This window comes from Drosophila yakuba, chromosome 3R (assembly GCF_016746365.2).
Source record: "Drosophila yakuba strain Tai18E2 chromosome 3R, Prin_Dyak_Tai18E2_2.1, whole genome shotgun sequence".
In the NCBI taxonomy this organism is placed as follows: Eukaryota; Metazoa; Arthropoda; class Insecta; order Diptera; family Drosophilidae; genus Drosophila; species Drosophila yakuba.
This window is the reverse complement of record NC_052530.2, coordinates 24,874,318-24,889,423: the sequence shown is the minus strand read 5'-3', so window position 1 is coordinate 24,889,423 and position 15,106 is coordinate 24,874,318. Positions and strand designations below refer to the sequence as shown.

The following is a 15,106-nucleotide window of genomic DNA, read 5'->3' as shown; positions in this document are numbered from 1 at the left end:
GAACCACTTTTCCGCACGCCCATAAAAGTTGCCAGTTGCCAGTCAGTCCCATTCCCAAACCCAATTCCATTCCCATTCCCATTGCCATTGGCATTGTCTGGTCGTCCTGGTCGGTGGATATTTCCTTGGCTTTGAAAGGTTGGAAGGCGGCGGGGGTGTGTGGTTGTGTGAAAGAGTGGTGCGTTGAGACCTTAAGCAACCTTCCTCGAAAACCACCCATCCACCACCACCACCTCTGCCAGCCATCCAAGCCTTTCACACCTACATACATGTGCACGGCACAAGTGGCAAAATGTTGTTACGTGAGCATTAAACCATATTTTAAGTTATTAAGTTATTGACAAAAGCTCACGTCACCCCTTATGGCGTCGCCGTGGGCTGTGGGATGCGGCACGGGGATTGGGGGATTGGGTTTGGAATTGGAATTGGACTGGGGCTGGGTGCCCTTGGCTTGCCTCGGATATCGAGTTGAGTCCATGTTGCCGGGTGCTTGGAGGCGGACGACACTTGTGCGCTGCTTATCCATATTGTTTACAATGCCACGCCTTGTGGCACAGACACGCTTACAAGCACTGAGAAATAAGCCCAGTACTACACAAAAGATAGCCAAAATATATTAAGTAGTTAAATAGCTATTCCTTAAGTGCATTTTCTGTAAATAAGTACATTTCCTGGAATAAAATAAATATTAATAGATTTTTAATGAAGAATATGTTCCTGTTTATTAAGCATAACATTTTCATTCTGAGTATCTAGTTGTGTACCTATTATCTCCATTTAAGTTTTCCTCATTTCATTGCTTGCATTTCCTCAGTGTGTTAAGCAAGTATTTGCTTGTGTATACACTCGTATAATTCCTGAATTATAAGTCCGAGGATAAAAACTTTTGTAAGCGCTGCCACGCATAAAAAGAAACATTTTTACAATTCCGCACAAGCTGGTGGCTCCACGCCCCGGATTTTCCTCAAAACGTTTCCACAAAAGTTTTCCTCTTTGGACTGTGGGAAGCGCGGCAAGTGGTGCAAATATTGTTTAATTTCAGTTGTAAATTAAACATAAATATTGTCGGCCATTCGTTGCCCCCTGCGGTAAAAGTCCAATCTGCGAAGCTCTCCAACTCCGGTGCAGTCATTCATTCAGTCACATGTCCTTTGTGCCGGACAGTCGTTCTCGTCCTGCGTCCGTTTCCCATGTGAAAGCCATTATCCCTGTACGGTTTCATCTTGGTCCCTCGGTGTGGCTGTGACATTTTTACTGCTCCTGCTGCAGACGCCCAGGTAGCATTACGTATTTTGTACTTTATATTTTGTACTTTGCCATCTGCAAACGACATGGAACAAAAGACGAAATAGCATTGCAGCCGCAGGACGACTGTCACATGGATATGAAGCCATTGCTAGCCGGAAATTGAAATAAAAGTTATTAGATTTCTTTGACAACCGCTGTGTTCTCGAGTTGGGAGCCCATACTGTAACACTTTAAGCGCCTAAAGGATTATTTGCTATGTGGCACTCTTGATTTCTCGCCTCCCGAAGTTACACAAATTTGCCCTTTTTTTTCCCAGTTTTTGCTACTTGCTCTTTGTTGCGTTGAAACAAAATACAAGGCACATAAATTGCCAAGGCAAAGGACACATTTGGGTTCGACTTAATGTCCAAGCAAATAAACACATTCGGATGGGTGGCTGAGTGGGTGGATGGATGTATAGATGGGTTTTTGGAAAACGGCCGCTGTCGTCAGTTGGACTCTTTCACTCTTTTTCGCTTTTCCGTACTTCCGTCTTCCGTCTTCCCCCTGCCCCCTGCCCCCTTTGTTGGCCAGGCCAAATCAACCACCGCCGACGCAGATAATTTGCCAAGGGAGTTGGTTTATGGGCCAGGGGGTTGGCGCATGTGAGAGTGTTTGTGGGTGCGGTTTGGGCAAGGTTTGTTGGGGGTTGGGTGTCCAGGGGCCAAGCCAACGCCATGACCTACTTTCGCCGCAACTTTTTCAATTTGCGAAAGAGTGTGTGTGTGTGTGCCTTGGCTTAGGCCAAAAGTTTATTTCGTAAAATACAATAGACAGAATGTTGGACTAAAGACTACTCATAAAGCTTTCCATGGATTAACTAATGATTCCCCCCGCTCGGCTACCTAGTTGTGCAGGATCAGGAAGAGCAGGCCCAGCAGTGCGCCCATTCCCATGCTCTGGTTCATCTGGCGCAGTGCCGAATTCTTCTCACTCTCACTCTCACTCTCATCCTTGATCCGCTCGAACATCATCTCCTCCGGCCGAATGCTACGCTGCTCCTCCTTCGCCTCCACGCTGCCGTTGAAGGCTTCCGGAGGCGGAGTGGTTCTCTGGCCGGTCAGCAGCAGCAACTGCAGCGTCTGCAGCGGCGTCAGATGCGGAGTGGCATTGCTCTTCGTCCGGGACTCCAGGATTGCCTTTTGCCACAGTGGCGGCGGCAGGAAAGGCTCATAGCTCTCCGGCGCCGTACGGCCTCGATATCCGTAGACATACATCTGGACGAAGAGGCTTTTTGAATCGAAATCCGTAATCACCGCCTTCAGGGTGCCACTCGTATAGTGACTGTACTCCGCCTGGGGCGCTTTGTAATCGGCGTCTGAGATATTTCTATTGGCATAGTGCTGAAAATATACCAATTGAATAAGCCCATTTATACTCATAAGATATAGCACATAATACTTACATCCAGTATAGAAAACCTTACGTATGTTATTGAATTATTGTCGATGTAGTAGAAAACCACCGAGTGGTTGCTTGGCGTTTCCGAATCATCCGGCGATGTCTGATAGCAATTGTAGAGAAGTTCATCTCCTAAAAGATCGCATTTCATAAGATATCATATGCAGATTAACTTGTGTGCTTGATAAACTTACCCGCCTGCCTTTTGCCAACTTCAATGTACTTGTCTGGCCTATCGAAGTAATCCGTTACGAAAGGACCTTCCGTGAAGCTCTCGATGTCCTCCTCGGACAGATTGTCATAATCCTCGTCGATCTCCAGAGCATCTCGTCTGTTGTTGTCAAATACCTCGACAAATTGATCCGGTTCTGGAAAGATTTCCTCGTAGGGCTCCATCTCGCCCTGAAACTGCTGATCGCGATTGATGACCAGAGCGGGATCGAAATGCGTAGAGGTATCATTTAGGCCAAACACCATGATGGTCACATCGAATTCGGTGGTTGGTGGAATAGTGGCTTCCTCGGGAGTGGCAGGGTCAACGCTTTGATTGGTGGCAGCCAATTGGATTATGCCCACGATGAGGCGATTCACCAAGCTGAATTTCACCTCCGCCGAAATGTTCTAAAATGGAATGAAAACAAATGCCAAATGAGAAATGCCCGCCAATTTGGACAGATCCAATCGGGCGCGACCATCTCGGCAACATCCATCAGCGATTGCCACATTTTTCCGAGTTGTTTACTCGGTCTGACAATCAGATTCACGGACATCTACGTATATGTACTTCGCCAAAAGTTGATTTACGAATAATTTGTGTATTTTCTAGGGAAAATCCCGCGTCATAATTGCCTTCAGAAATGCTCAAATCGAAAATGCATTCAGCTCACATTTGCTTTCTTGTTATTCTAGAAATAATATGTACTCGTTTCCCTCCACCTTCTTTGCCCATTTAACTTGTCGGCTTTGCCAAATTGCCACATTTCCTCACGCTATTTTATTTTTATTGGCTTCAAAGTATGCGATTTTCTCATACAATACTCGTATTAGTACATATTTATTCATTTCATTTTCAATTATCGACCCAGTTGTCGATAGATTGAACACTTTAGAAATAGTACGTGCGCCTCACTTCTGCCAGTCCCTCATATTTTAGGGCAAAGCAAATAAACTAAAATATGAAAATATATCGAGCGAGTAGATATACTTGTAGTAAACACAGCCCGGCAGCCACAAACGCACTGGATATAAATATACTTCTATGGGCCAAACTTTTTGTCGCTTGGCTGTGACGAAAAAAATGTCAATTTCTGTTTCTATTTTCGTTGCCTGCATGTGCAAAATAACAAAAAAAATAATAATATTAAAATAACAAGGGCCACAGAATATCCGCGCATAAAGCTCACTTGTTCATAACCCAAAATACACAATTTCTGACTAATTATGCAGGAATATTTTCTGTCTACATTTTTTTTTTCGAAACTAATTTGCATCTTTTTTACATGACAAGTTTGTGCTGTGTACACAACAAAATCGATTTATTCTTTTGCCTGTCAAACTATATTTTTCATATTTTTAGATATTTTCTTTAAGAGATAAAAAGTAGTTGAACAGTAAAGTTTAATACTCATATTTTGTTTAAATAATTTGCAGAACATAAAAGTTTTATCTCTCACCCCGCACTCACATCCTCCGATAGAAGGATATTATTATTATTTTAGATATTTTCATAGAGAGATAAAATATAGTTAAACAGTAAAGTTAAGTACTCATATTTTGTTTAAATAATTTGTAGAACATAAGAGTTGTATCTTTCACCCCGCACTCACTTCGTCCGATAGAATTTCGACGCAGGTGATTGGCTCCAAAACCTCGTAGGTGAAAGTCATGCCGGGCAGCTCGCCGCCGCTGGCTGGACGGGAATGGAGCACATCCTTAACCAGGAGCTGGTCCCCATTCACCCGTTCGCCCACTCCGAAGTAGCGTTTGGTCGCAAAGGAGTCGCCACTTTTGGCCAAAACCCCAAAGGCAATCAGGCTCAACCAAAGCAAATTTGCACACATATTGCAAAGCCTGTTTTCTGATACGATTTCGAATTTGGTAGTTAGAAAATGTGGACCATTTTCAGAAGTATCCGCACGAGAGAGATCGTCGATCGCACGGCGCAAAAGAACTTTGGCAACTGAGGCCAAGTGCTGATGGATCGCCGCTATTTTCCGTAAATTCACTTTCGTTCGCCGAGAGAGAAAATGTTTGCGAAACGACGACGGCGAGTTGATGAAAATTGAAAATGCTCTCGAAACTCTTTGGCATCCATCCGGCAGCTGGTAGTTCTCTTTTCCATCTCGCAAGTTGTTTTTAGTTGCCTCTGCACTTGACCCGAATGGATATGGATTCGATGGCTTTCCAGGCCACACTTTGAACTCCTTGTCAACGACCCCGAAAATAAGACCACAAGCAGAACTAAAACAGCCTTTGGGATGGCGTTTAAAATTGGCTGCAAAAGGTGCAAAAATAGCCCAAAGATACACATATATATATACTCGTACATGGGCATAAGTGTTCTGTTTTGCATAAGAGTTCTTTGACTTTATTATGCGGTCTCGAACGATTTGGGGCATTTTGGAAATGCCACACTTTATATTAAAGTTTTTTTGAAAATTTATTTATTAGCCTTCTCCTGCATAGCAAAAGAAATTTCGAACAATTTTCTCTGGCTTTATCAATAAATTAAAGTGTTCTTGGAAATAGCAATAAGCTCATCAATTTGTGCTGTCCACTTGCTCGGCATTTAACAAACTAATAAATAAGTTTAAATTCTATTGGATTAGTGTAGAGATCAAAAGCTTTTGGTACAAGCATAATTGGGTATTCATTAAATATATTTTAAATGTATGCCATATTTGTGGGCATTTTGCTGTTGGTCAAAGGTTTTTGGGCATTAGGCTTTGTGAATAAATCGATTTGTTCAATTCATTATTTAACGCTTAGCTAAACAGTTTATTAAATGTTTATTAGCTCTGCTGTTCAAAAAGATCCTTTTGATAGCCTTTTGATATGATAAAATCGCTTTATAATTTAAAAAGGTTTTTTAGGCTAATAAATGACAGCATTCTGATGTTCAATGGGCCACTTGTGAAGCGTTGAACCAAATATTTAATGTATTAAATGCTTATTAGCATTAGTTGTCCGTTTATCCGCAGTTTGGGCCATTAGTGCCGTGTTCATGAGGATAATGAAGCGGATGCGAATGCGTCGCGGGTTGCCATTGGCATGCATAATAAATTGCAATTATGGTTAACGTGCGCGAGTGGGAAAATGGAAAGTGGGGGGGAACTGGGAAAAATGAGGAAAATGTATGGGGTCGGTCAGTCAGGTGCTGACGCCTCTAGCCTTAAAAATGTTCTCTGCTTTTTTAATTAAATGCGTGTGCGCTGTGTATTTGCGAAATGGAGCGGCAAGGAAATGCCGCTTCGTGTGCCAAATGGCTGCAACATGATTTATGGAGCCCATGTTGCCGCTGCTGCAGCCACAACTGCAGCATAATCGCAGGCAGGCATCTGGTTTATTGGCCATGTTCTCTCCTCGGGCCAGAACACACCATAAACTTTGTCGCAACGAATTTAAATATTTCAAATGGAGAACTCAGACGTTTCTCAGGTCATTTTCCAAGCGAATGCAAATGCAGCAGACTGGGACTGGGTTTGGAGGATGTGTCAACCTCGCCAAACGGCTAACAAGTTACAAGTAGCCACTTGAACATTTAAGGCCCAAAGCAAAAGACGTGGCCAAAGTGTGAGGCTGTCAGCGGCGTTGCCTTGATGTCACAGTTTTGACATTGATGTTGCTGCTGTTTGCGATGAAATGAAATTACAGCGTTTGAGGGAAATTGCATTAGCCAAAGTGAAAACGGAAATTTCCAGCAGTTGAATGCTTAAAGCAAACATTGGGCTAATTCGATTGATTCGCCAGGCATTTTCTAAACGATTTCATTGTAGCAATTTATTGCATAGTGATATACTTATTGAAGCTGAAGTGCCGTCGAGCATGCTGTGGAAAATGCAAAATCGAGTAGCTCTCAAGTGCATCTATTTTGGCCAAGAGCACGGGCCAGATCCGGTTCAAGTGGCCCAGTGAAAGGTTAATAACACTCCACAAAGGAATGCCGAATGGTGAATGGCGAATGACGGAATGACGAATGCCGGCTGCTCATAATTGTTGCCAATGAAGCGTTTTCCCTGCTCAATTGTGCCATAATGAGCCATAGTGAGCCTCTGGATGTGAGCCATTCGATGGCCTGAATGACAGATAGTGTGTGTGTGTGCTCGTTCAATTATATAATTGAATCAGCAAGGACATCAGCATATGCACGCCAATCAATCAGGCCAATAAAGCAATTAACTTGGCTAACGGCCCAGCAAGGTTCACTGCGTTCGCTGTCCACTGACCACCACCCACTGATCACCGCCCACTGTCCGAAACGGAAATTACAAATTTTCGTAATTTTTGTTTTTGCCACTGCGGCGGCATTTTAATTTATGCCCAACAAATTGGATTTGGGCGCCAAAAAACGCCCATTCGGCTTAGCGGGGATTAGCCAAAATGCTGAAAGCACCCGAATTTTGGTTTAAATTGAAATATTCCTCGGCTGCGCGCCGAAATGTAGGCTAAGCTTTTGTGAGCGGGCCCCGCCCGGAAAAACAATCAATTCCGGGTGGTTGGGTGGTTGGCGGCTCTCGACAATCAAATCAAATTGTAAAACAGGAGGAGGAACTGCGGCTGAGTGCCACTGCAGCAGCATCAGCAGCAGGAGGAGCAAGGAGGAGCATGGGGAGCAGCTGCTGCTGCAGTTGATAAACTGGCAAAGAGTTTGCCCAAAGAAAGCCCGCAGCGGGAAAATGCCCAGCAGGCAAACAAACCCAGTTAAAAGTTGCAGAATGAATGCTCGACTGACTGACTGATGGCGACTGTGGGAAGCTTTTGAAATGTTAATTGGATGGCATAATTGCTTTCAATTCATTTCCAAACAAGTGCCAAGTTCCCATTTACCTTTATATAAGCAAATTCGTTTTACGTACGTATTGATTGCTAACTTTGATTGCACAAGAAGCAAAGCAAGGAATATAATTACGATGTTTGTAAAAACAAAGAAATTGAACCGAGTTTAAATGTAGTTAAGCAAAGGAACTTTAGCATCGTACCAATATATATTCTTACATAAAGTACTTTAGCAAGATGTTTGCCTCACACTGAGGGGTTCACTGCGTTAATTAGGAAATAAAAAAGGATTGTTTGACTTAAGCTTCTAATGAAGATAGAATGTAAAACCGGCCTAAAGTAAAGAGAATTTCTCCTCATCACCATGGTGAGCATACCCCATTGAGACCAAGTTCCTAGGAATCCACAAGCGTTGAGTAAAAATGCCCAGCCTCGGGCTGCGAAATAGGCAGCTGGCAGGTTGATCGGCTCAAAGAGTAAGGAATAAAGCGATGCAGTCGGAAAGTGGAGCATATTTACCAAGCCAACCGCCCGCCTGTCGATGTCGGAAAATGTCTGAATGGGCCAGGGACGACGGACCCGAGCCTGCGGTAATCCGTTTTGGAAGCCAGCAACGGGCACTTGACTCGCAATTGGCGAGCTGTCAAGCAGCTGTGGACATCCCATTCAACTTACTTTTCTTTTCTTCACTCTTTTGCAGGACGAGGGATGGAAGCTGAACCGCACCAACTACTACCAGGAGGGATGGCTGGCCACGGGCAATGTGCGCGGCATTGTGGGCGTGACCTTTACCACCTCACATTGCCGCAAGAACATGGACTATCCGCTGAGGACCAACTACAACCTACGCGGGCATAGATCGGATGTAAGTTGTGTAGTCACCGAGATACCGAGATTTTAAGTACCTACTTAACTGATATTATTTGGCCAACAGGTTATCCTGGTTAAGTGGAATGAACCGTACCAGAAGCTGGCCTCCTGCGATAGCTCGGGCATCATCTTTGTGTGGATCAAGTATGAGGGTCGCTGGTCCATCGAGCTGATCAACGATCGGAACACACCGGTAACCCATTTCTCCTGGTCACACGATGGCCGCATGGCGCTTATCTGCTACCAGGACGGTTTCGTTCTGGTGGGCTCCGTGGCTGGGCAGCGTTATTGGTCCTCCATGCTCAACCTGGAGTCCACCATTACGTGCGGCATTTGGACGCCCGACGACCAGCAGGTGTACTTCGGCACCACCCAGGGTCAGGTTATCGTGATGGACGTGCACGGAGCGATGGTGTCGCAGGTTCAGCTGTCCAACGATGTGCCCATCACCTCGATGGCCTGGTCCTGCGAGAAGTTCAAGATGGAGGAGGGCGAGGAGGCGGAGCCCGGTGTAACCAATGCGGGTGAGTGAACCAAATGGAAGACGATAAACCATGTTAACCAGCATTATTTTCCTTTCCATAGCCAAGCGCTCCTTTGTCCTGGCAGTAAGCTTCCAGAATGGATATATCTACTTGCTAAAGTCGTTTGACGACGTCTCACCCGCACATATCAACACATGCCTTAACGGCGCCCTTGGCATGGTCATGGAGTGGAGCAACTCCCGCGAGCTGCTCGCCGTAGCGGGAACACTGCGAACGGGAGTGGATGGAGCAAAGACAGAGGACATGGGCACGCCCAGTAGCTACACGAATTTGGTCAAGTTCTACACGGAGACGGGCACCTGTCTGTATCAGGCTCACATTCCATGCAGCACCGCTACCGTTTCGGCCATCACCTGGGGCCACAACGACAAGCGACTGTTCATCGCCACGGGGACACAGGTGCACATTGCCTGGGTCTCCAGACGAGTGGCCTCCTTGCAGCTGCTGTGCCGCCTGGAGATCCAGGCGAGCGTCGGATCCGAGTCGCTGCTGCCCCTGCTGCCGTTGCCTTCTAGGATTAAGTCTCTCATTGGCAATCTGTTTGCTCAAACGATAAGAGTAAGTTTAGTTCATAACGCAATTTTCTGGTTTACTTATTGAATATATGCAGTGCTGTGTACCTGACCTCAAGTCGCTGCGTGATTTTGTTTCGCGACCACCGCTCTGCTCCACCCGGCTGCACTGCACCATGATCCGGCACGATGACGACTCCAATCTGAGCTCTGGTACTTGCTATACGCTGTATCTGGAGTATCTGGGCGGATTGGTGCCGCTGCTCAAGGGCAAGCGCACTTCCAAGATTCGTCCCGAGTTTGTCATCTTTGATCCTCAAGTTAATGGTAGGTATCTCAATAAGTAATGATACACAAAGTTTATTAATATTGATCTCTTTCGACAGATTCCCCTTTGTACTTTCAATACTCCGCCGAGGCCAAGAGCTCCTCGGGCTCCAGCCAGTCCACCACCACGGGGAACAGTGGGCGCACCGACTCATCGGACAGTGACTTCGAGGAGAGATCTCGCTTCGGCTCCCCACGGACTCCGCGCAAGAAGCGAGTGCGTCCAAAGAGACGCAACCAAGCGGGCGATCGGCTGAGCGCTTCGGGTGGCGGCGTCACCAACGATCCTGATAGCCTGGATGAACTGGCCTATGTGGACACACTGCCGGAGGTAGGTGACATTCACTTCTAGAGAAGATCCACGCCATCACTGATTCTTTTCGTTTTCTCAAGCAGGAAGTCAAGCTGGTCGAGGTGACCTCCAACATTTGGGGAACCAAGTTCAAGATCCATGGACTTGCCAAAACCGTCCCAGCCAATTTAGGCCAAGTAACTTATAAGACGTCCCTACTGCATTTGCAGCCGCGTCAAATGACGCTGGTCATCACCGAGCTGCGCGACGATTTTCCACCTGGTCCCGATCCCAGCTTCAATCCAAACATATTCTCTGAGGACGAGGACGAGCATCACCAGCTCCAGGGTATACATCACGATGCAGTGCCGCAGGTTAATGTGATCACCACTCAGGATGGGGCTTCCTTAAAGCCGCCGATAATACCGCAACGTCGCCTCACCGATGGTGCATCTGCACCATTGATAGCGCCCATGTCACCACGTCCAAATCGAATTCTGGCGCGACACAAGAACTCTTTGACTGTGAACGGAGAACGAGGAGCTGGCTCGTCGGCGGGCTTAAGTCCTTTGGCTCGGGCGGAGAGCTACGATGATGATTCATCCAATGAATCCCAGGAGGCAGGAGCTGCAGCCAGTCAGTCAACCACTGTACTTCTACATCAGGCTCCGTCAAATGGTTCGGGTCCTGGACCCAGCTGCAGTAAGACCATAACGCGTCCCAAAACGATCAGCAGCTTCAAAAACAGCTACAGCCGCTCCAGCTCCAATTCCAGCTGCCAGTCGCGTCACGCCATTTCGCCGCTCTACTGCGATGGAGCAGTGCCCACGCTGCAGAGTCCGAAGAATGCAGTGGCTCCCTCGGACATCATCTTCGAGCGTCCAGCAGTGCCAGCCGCTGGACAGACCACCCTGATGTCGTACTCGAGCAATGCGGACTATGCAAATAATGTGGTTCAGGTGAAGAATGCCCTAATGTCGGAGCCAGTGCGTTCGGCCAATAGTCATGTGAATCCCGTGCCGCTGAACCTTAATTTAAATCTGGAGCGAATGGATGCACGAGTTAAGTGTGCGGCGCCAACCACATCCTCAACGGCTAAGCGGCGGGAGATGTTGTATATCGATGAGGAGACGCAATCGCCAACGCCTACGCCAAGTAGCAGCAGCATGAAACGAACGCCAACGGTGGTTTCAATAGCTCCTGCCCTGCCCGATTCTATAACGCGCAGTTGCAGTGTGGGATATCTGGATTCGGTGGCCATCACGCCATCCGACGAAGCGTTGTCCGCTCTGCGTAAGGATGCGCCAAACAAGCGGCTGATACTGGTGGACAAGAGAAGGAATCGCCGGAAAAGGCAACAGCAGGAGGATGCCCGGCGGCACAAGCTGCAGCAAACTGGCAAGTCCAAGAGCCTGGACTCCTGTGACCTGTTGTCCCTACAGACAAAGCTGTCCAGCAAGGAGCACGAGCAGGTGGTGCGCAAACTGCAGGAGATCTCCGACAGCAGCGCCTGCAGCAGTGCGGCCAACACATTGTGCTTCAAGTGCCGCAACAACATGAGTCCCAGCAGTGCCTGCAAACGGTGTCAGCCCTCGGCGATCTCCGTCCTGGATGAGATTACATCCGCTGTGCCCGCTGTGGAGCCGACCAAGGAGTCTCCTGTGGTGCAGGCCAAGCCAGCGCCCAAGAAACGCTTCGATGTTATAACTAGCTTCACGGACTCGCCCCTTTTTACAAGGAAACATCGTTTTGGAATCGGCCGCAGTAAGGAAACGTCGGGCACGGAGAACTCGACTCCACTGCTGGGAAGGAAGCAGGACAATGGCTTCAGCTTTGTGAAGCAGCTGTCCGAGGTGCGTTGGAGGCGCAAGGAACAGCCAGCCCAGGCGCAACTTAATGGTTCTAGTAATGCCAGTACTTTGGAGCGGCAACCGCAGCCGGAGATCACGGGAGCAGCTTGTGGAACTGTGGAAGCCACACCGGTGGAGGCCAAGGCTTCCGTTTCTCTGCATACTCAGGTGAGTGTTGTCTTTGTAAAGTTGAATTTAAATAACCCATATTCCATATGCTAGGCCCTCACTACTTTGGAGAACATAATAAGCCGTCTTCGTGATCTAGACGAGGGTCGTCTGACGCCTCCTTCAACCCCACAACGACTGCCTCGAAGTTCTCCAGCGTCTCCGGCAGCCAGCAAAAAGAACAAACGGCAGCAGAGCAACTCTCCCATTCGCCACATATTAAATTCGCCGCTTTTAAACCGGCGTCAGCGCAAAAAACAAAGTATTATCGAGAGCTCCGATGATGAGGGCAACCAGACCAATGGATCCGGTGAGGAGAGCAACAACACTGGCAATGGCAAGCAGTATCGCGACCTGGAAACCTTTCAAAAGGCCCAACTGCGCCAGAAGGTGAGTTGGTTAATGAATATACTTAAAATATTTTGATGGAAAAATCTTTATCCACAGCTGAAGCGCGGCAAGATAGAGCCCAATGGCAGTGCCAGTTGTGCCAATCCGGCGCCAGTGCGTCGTGAATTTGTGATGCACAATAAGGCGCCCATGTGGAATGAGATGAGCCAGGTGTACCAGCTGGACTTTGGCGGTCGCGTTACCCAGGAGTCTGCCAAGAACTTCCAAATCGAGTTTCGTGGCAAGCAGGTGTGTTTAGCATACAAAGCAATCTATAGGAGCGCACAAATAACATTCGAATCCATTTTACAGGTCATGCAATTCGGTCGCATTGATGGAAATGCCTATACCCTGGATTTCCAGTATCCTTTCTCCGCCCTCCAGGCCTTTGCCGTGGCTCTGGCCAATGTGACACAGCGACTTAAGTAATCGGGGATTGAGGGATCAGAAACCCCATCGTATCGCATCGCACCGCATCTTTAAAATGTCGCCAGCTGACAATGCAGCAATTGCTTTTTTGGCCTACGCTATATATATTTTTATACCAGAAACGGTGGACGATGGACGGATGGTTAGCGAAAATTGCTTCTTCTTTTGTATATATTGTATATGTATTGTGGTCTTTAGGTTTCCGAACACCGTACTTTAGTGATTATGTATGTGAACACGTACCACCACTTGATTGAAGGTTTTGCCATGTGCAGCGCATTGAAACACGAGTGCGCACATGGGTGTGCAAACTCACAGTCCGATCCATTTTTGTGCAATATTTGTATGACAAATTTTTTGGATTAAGTGTAGCCGAGTGTAAATGTTAGCCGTAGTACGACGATGTACAATGTACGATGTATTTTAAATCAAACTACTATAACACGATTAACGATCAGTCGGTTTTTAACACTAGTTTGTACAAGAGCAGCCTTTTTTGCATAGAGCTTCGTTTCTCGCTTTACTCGATTTAAGTGCAATAACTCCTTTTGTTAACTCCTAGAACTAAGACATATTGGCGAGACCAGCAAACCGCTTGGCCCAGCACTTGATAAAAAAAATTCATTGTAAGTAAGAGGACAAGTCCGATTACTTGACGCTAGCATATTTTTTATAAGTGTAAACTAATTGTGAATGTTGAATCGATCGACAGCAAGGAATACAGAACTTTGTGCTTTTCCTCTCAACTCTTTTTTGTAGTTAGGCTTAATTTCAAGGAAAATTCGTTATTGTAATTGTTGTGAATATTGAAATAAGCGCGAGTCGTAAGCGATTTAGGCGGTCAACTACATAAATCATTAAATAAATGTATTTTACGTGAATAAAGGCTTTCGTTTTATAAATAACAACAAAGTATTGCAACTAACCAGAGGATCTACAAGTTTTTATATATCAGTTTGCTATGTCATGTCTTTTGCTTTTGTTTTTCGATCTCGATTTCGGCTTTTTCCCAATCGGGAATGGTTTTCTCCTTGATGCTCCACGAATCGGTTTTGGCGCCCTTTATTTCAGCTAAAATATGTAGAAATATATGCAATTAATATAGAATTTCTTTGAATGACCACAAAAACTACTCACAGTTCTTGAAACGCTTTACGCCCTCCTGCATATCTGCTATCATGGCTGAGGTTACATTCATGACCTCATTGTAGCTGGCCACATGGAATCCTTGTTTGTTGTAGGCATTGGCATTTTCAAGAACAGCATTCCTGTCGTGCATTAGGGAAGCCATGGGGAACTTTGCAATGGAAAAGGCCAGATTTACAGCTTGGCCCAAGGCTGTGCCCGTGGCTACAACGCGATTCACCAAACCTAATCGGCGGGCCTCCCCGGAGTAGATGCGTCTTCCTGTTGCGATAATGTCCATGGCATTGGAGTAACCCACTGCAGCGGCTAGACGCACAGTTCCACCATCGCTCAGAGGAACCCCAAGCCGTCGGTTAAAGAATCCCAACACGGCAGTGTCCTCCATCACCCGGAGATCACACATAAGAGCCAGCTCCAGTCCTCCGGCCACACAGAATCCGCTGATGCCGCAAACGAGTGGCTTGCGGAGATGTCGCCTAGTTGGTCCGACGGAGCCCTCGTGACGCAACAGAAAGTTGAGGCTGCCGCGTTGCGCCTCCGCCTCTAGCTCCTCCAGATCATAGCCGGCGCAAAAGGAGCCACCTATGCCGTAGAGCACACCCACCGGTGAACTATCATCCGCCTCAAATTGGCTGATGGCTTCGGTCAGCTGCTCCGCGGTGTTGGCATCAATCGAATTGCGCTGCTGCTCACGATTTAAACCAATAAGTGTTATGTGCGAGTCCTTCTCCACCAGAACTGTGCGGGCTGGGACCCCCTCTTGAGATTCCCTCTCCGCATTTCTTACAGCAGACAAAGATAGGAGTCTGCAGACTGAATTTGTTTGGTTTACACTCTGTAAAAGTTTATAAACAAATCTGCTCATTACGCCGCTCAAAACAACAACTGTGGACA

General features: G+C 46.8%; 3 protein-coding genes across 7 annotated transcripts in view; 1 reads left to right on the top strand and 2 right to left on the bottom strand.

Moving 5' to 3' along the window:
* Positions 1-13,974, top strand: part of LOC6538247 (tubby-related protein 4) — a 27,534-nt gene extending 13,560 nt beyond the window's left edge. The window contains exons 3-12 of one of the 5 annotated variants that reach the window (XR_001454027.3): positions 8,384-8,548; positions 8,618-9,077; positions 9,139-9,656; positions 9,709-9,937; positions 9,997-10,268; positions 10,331-12,247; positions 12,302-12,637; positions 12,695-12,886; positions 12,950-13,208; positions 13,265-13,974. Coding sequence is in view for 4 of the 5 variants with exons in the window: in XM_015193244.3 (XP_015048730.1) it covers positions 8,384-8,548; positions 8,618-9,077; positions 9,139-9,656; positions 9,709-9,937; positions 9,997-10,268; positions 10,331-12,247; positions 12,302-12,637; positions 12,695-12,886; positions 12,950-13,066 (4,206 nt within the window). In the remaining variant the exon portion in view is untranslated. Of the gene's footprint in view, positions 1-8,383; positions 8,549-8,617; positions 9,078-9,138; positions 9,657-9,708; positions 9,938-9,996; positions 10,269-10,330; positions 12,248-12,301; positions 12,638-12,694; positions 12,887-12,949 lie in introns of all 5 variants that reach the window. The other 4 variants (XM_039376419.2, XM_039376418.2, XM_002098738.4 and 1 more) reach the window with 4 other exon arrangements.
* LOC6538249 lies at positions 2,012-4,878 on the bottom strand. Its single transcript, XM_002098740.4, has 4 exons — positions 4,515-4,878; positions 2,883-3,309; positions 2,693-2,820; positions 2,012-2,630 (listed from the first exon to the last, which is right to left on the bottom strand). Exons 1-4 carry the CDS (start codon positions 4,746-4,748, stop codon positions 2,133-2,135), a joined length of 1,287 nt encoding a protein of 428 aa, XP_002098776.1. The 5' UTR covers positions 4,749-4,878; the 3' UTR covers positions 2,012-2,132.
* Positions 13,899-15,106, bottom strand: LOC6538246 (probable enoyl-CoA hydratase). The gene is made up of 2 exons (XM_002098737.4): positions 14,204-15,106; positions 13,899-14,137 (listed from the first exon to the last, which is right to left on the bottom strand). Exons 1-2 carry the CDS (start codon positions 15,075-15,077, stop codon positions 14,031-14,033), a joined length of 981 nt encoding a protein of 326 aa, XP_002098773.3. The 5' UTR covers positions 15,078-15,106; the 3' UTR covers positions 13,899-14,030.

Coding starts and splice junctions, on each gene's coding strand:
- LOC6538246 (XM_002098737.4), bottom strand. CDS start 15,077: ATGAGCAGATTTGTTTATAAACTTTTACAGAGTGTAAACCAAACAAAT. Junction 14,138..14,203: donor CGTAAAGCGTTTCAAGAACT/GTGAGTAGTTTT, acceptor TACATATTTTAG/CTGAAATAAAGGGCGCCAAA.
- LOC6538249 (XM_002098740.4), bottom strand. CDS start 4,748: ATGTGTGCAAATTTGCTTTGGTTGAGCCTGATTGCCTTTGGGGTTTTG. Junction 3,310..4,514: donor TCGAAATTCTATCGGACGAA/GTGAGTGCGGGG, acceptor ATTCCATTTTAG/AACATTTCGGCGGAGGTGAA. Junction 2,631..2,692: donor TAAGGTTTTCTATACTGGAT/GTAAGTATTATG, acceptor GTATATTTTCAG/CACTATGCCAATAGAAATAT.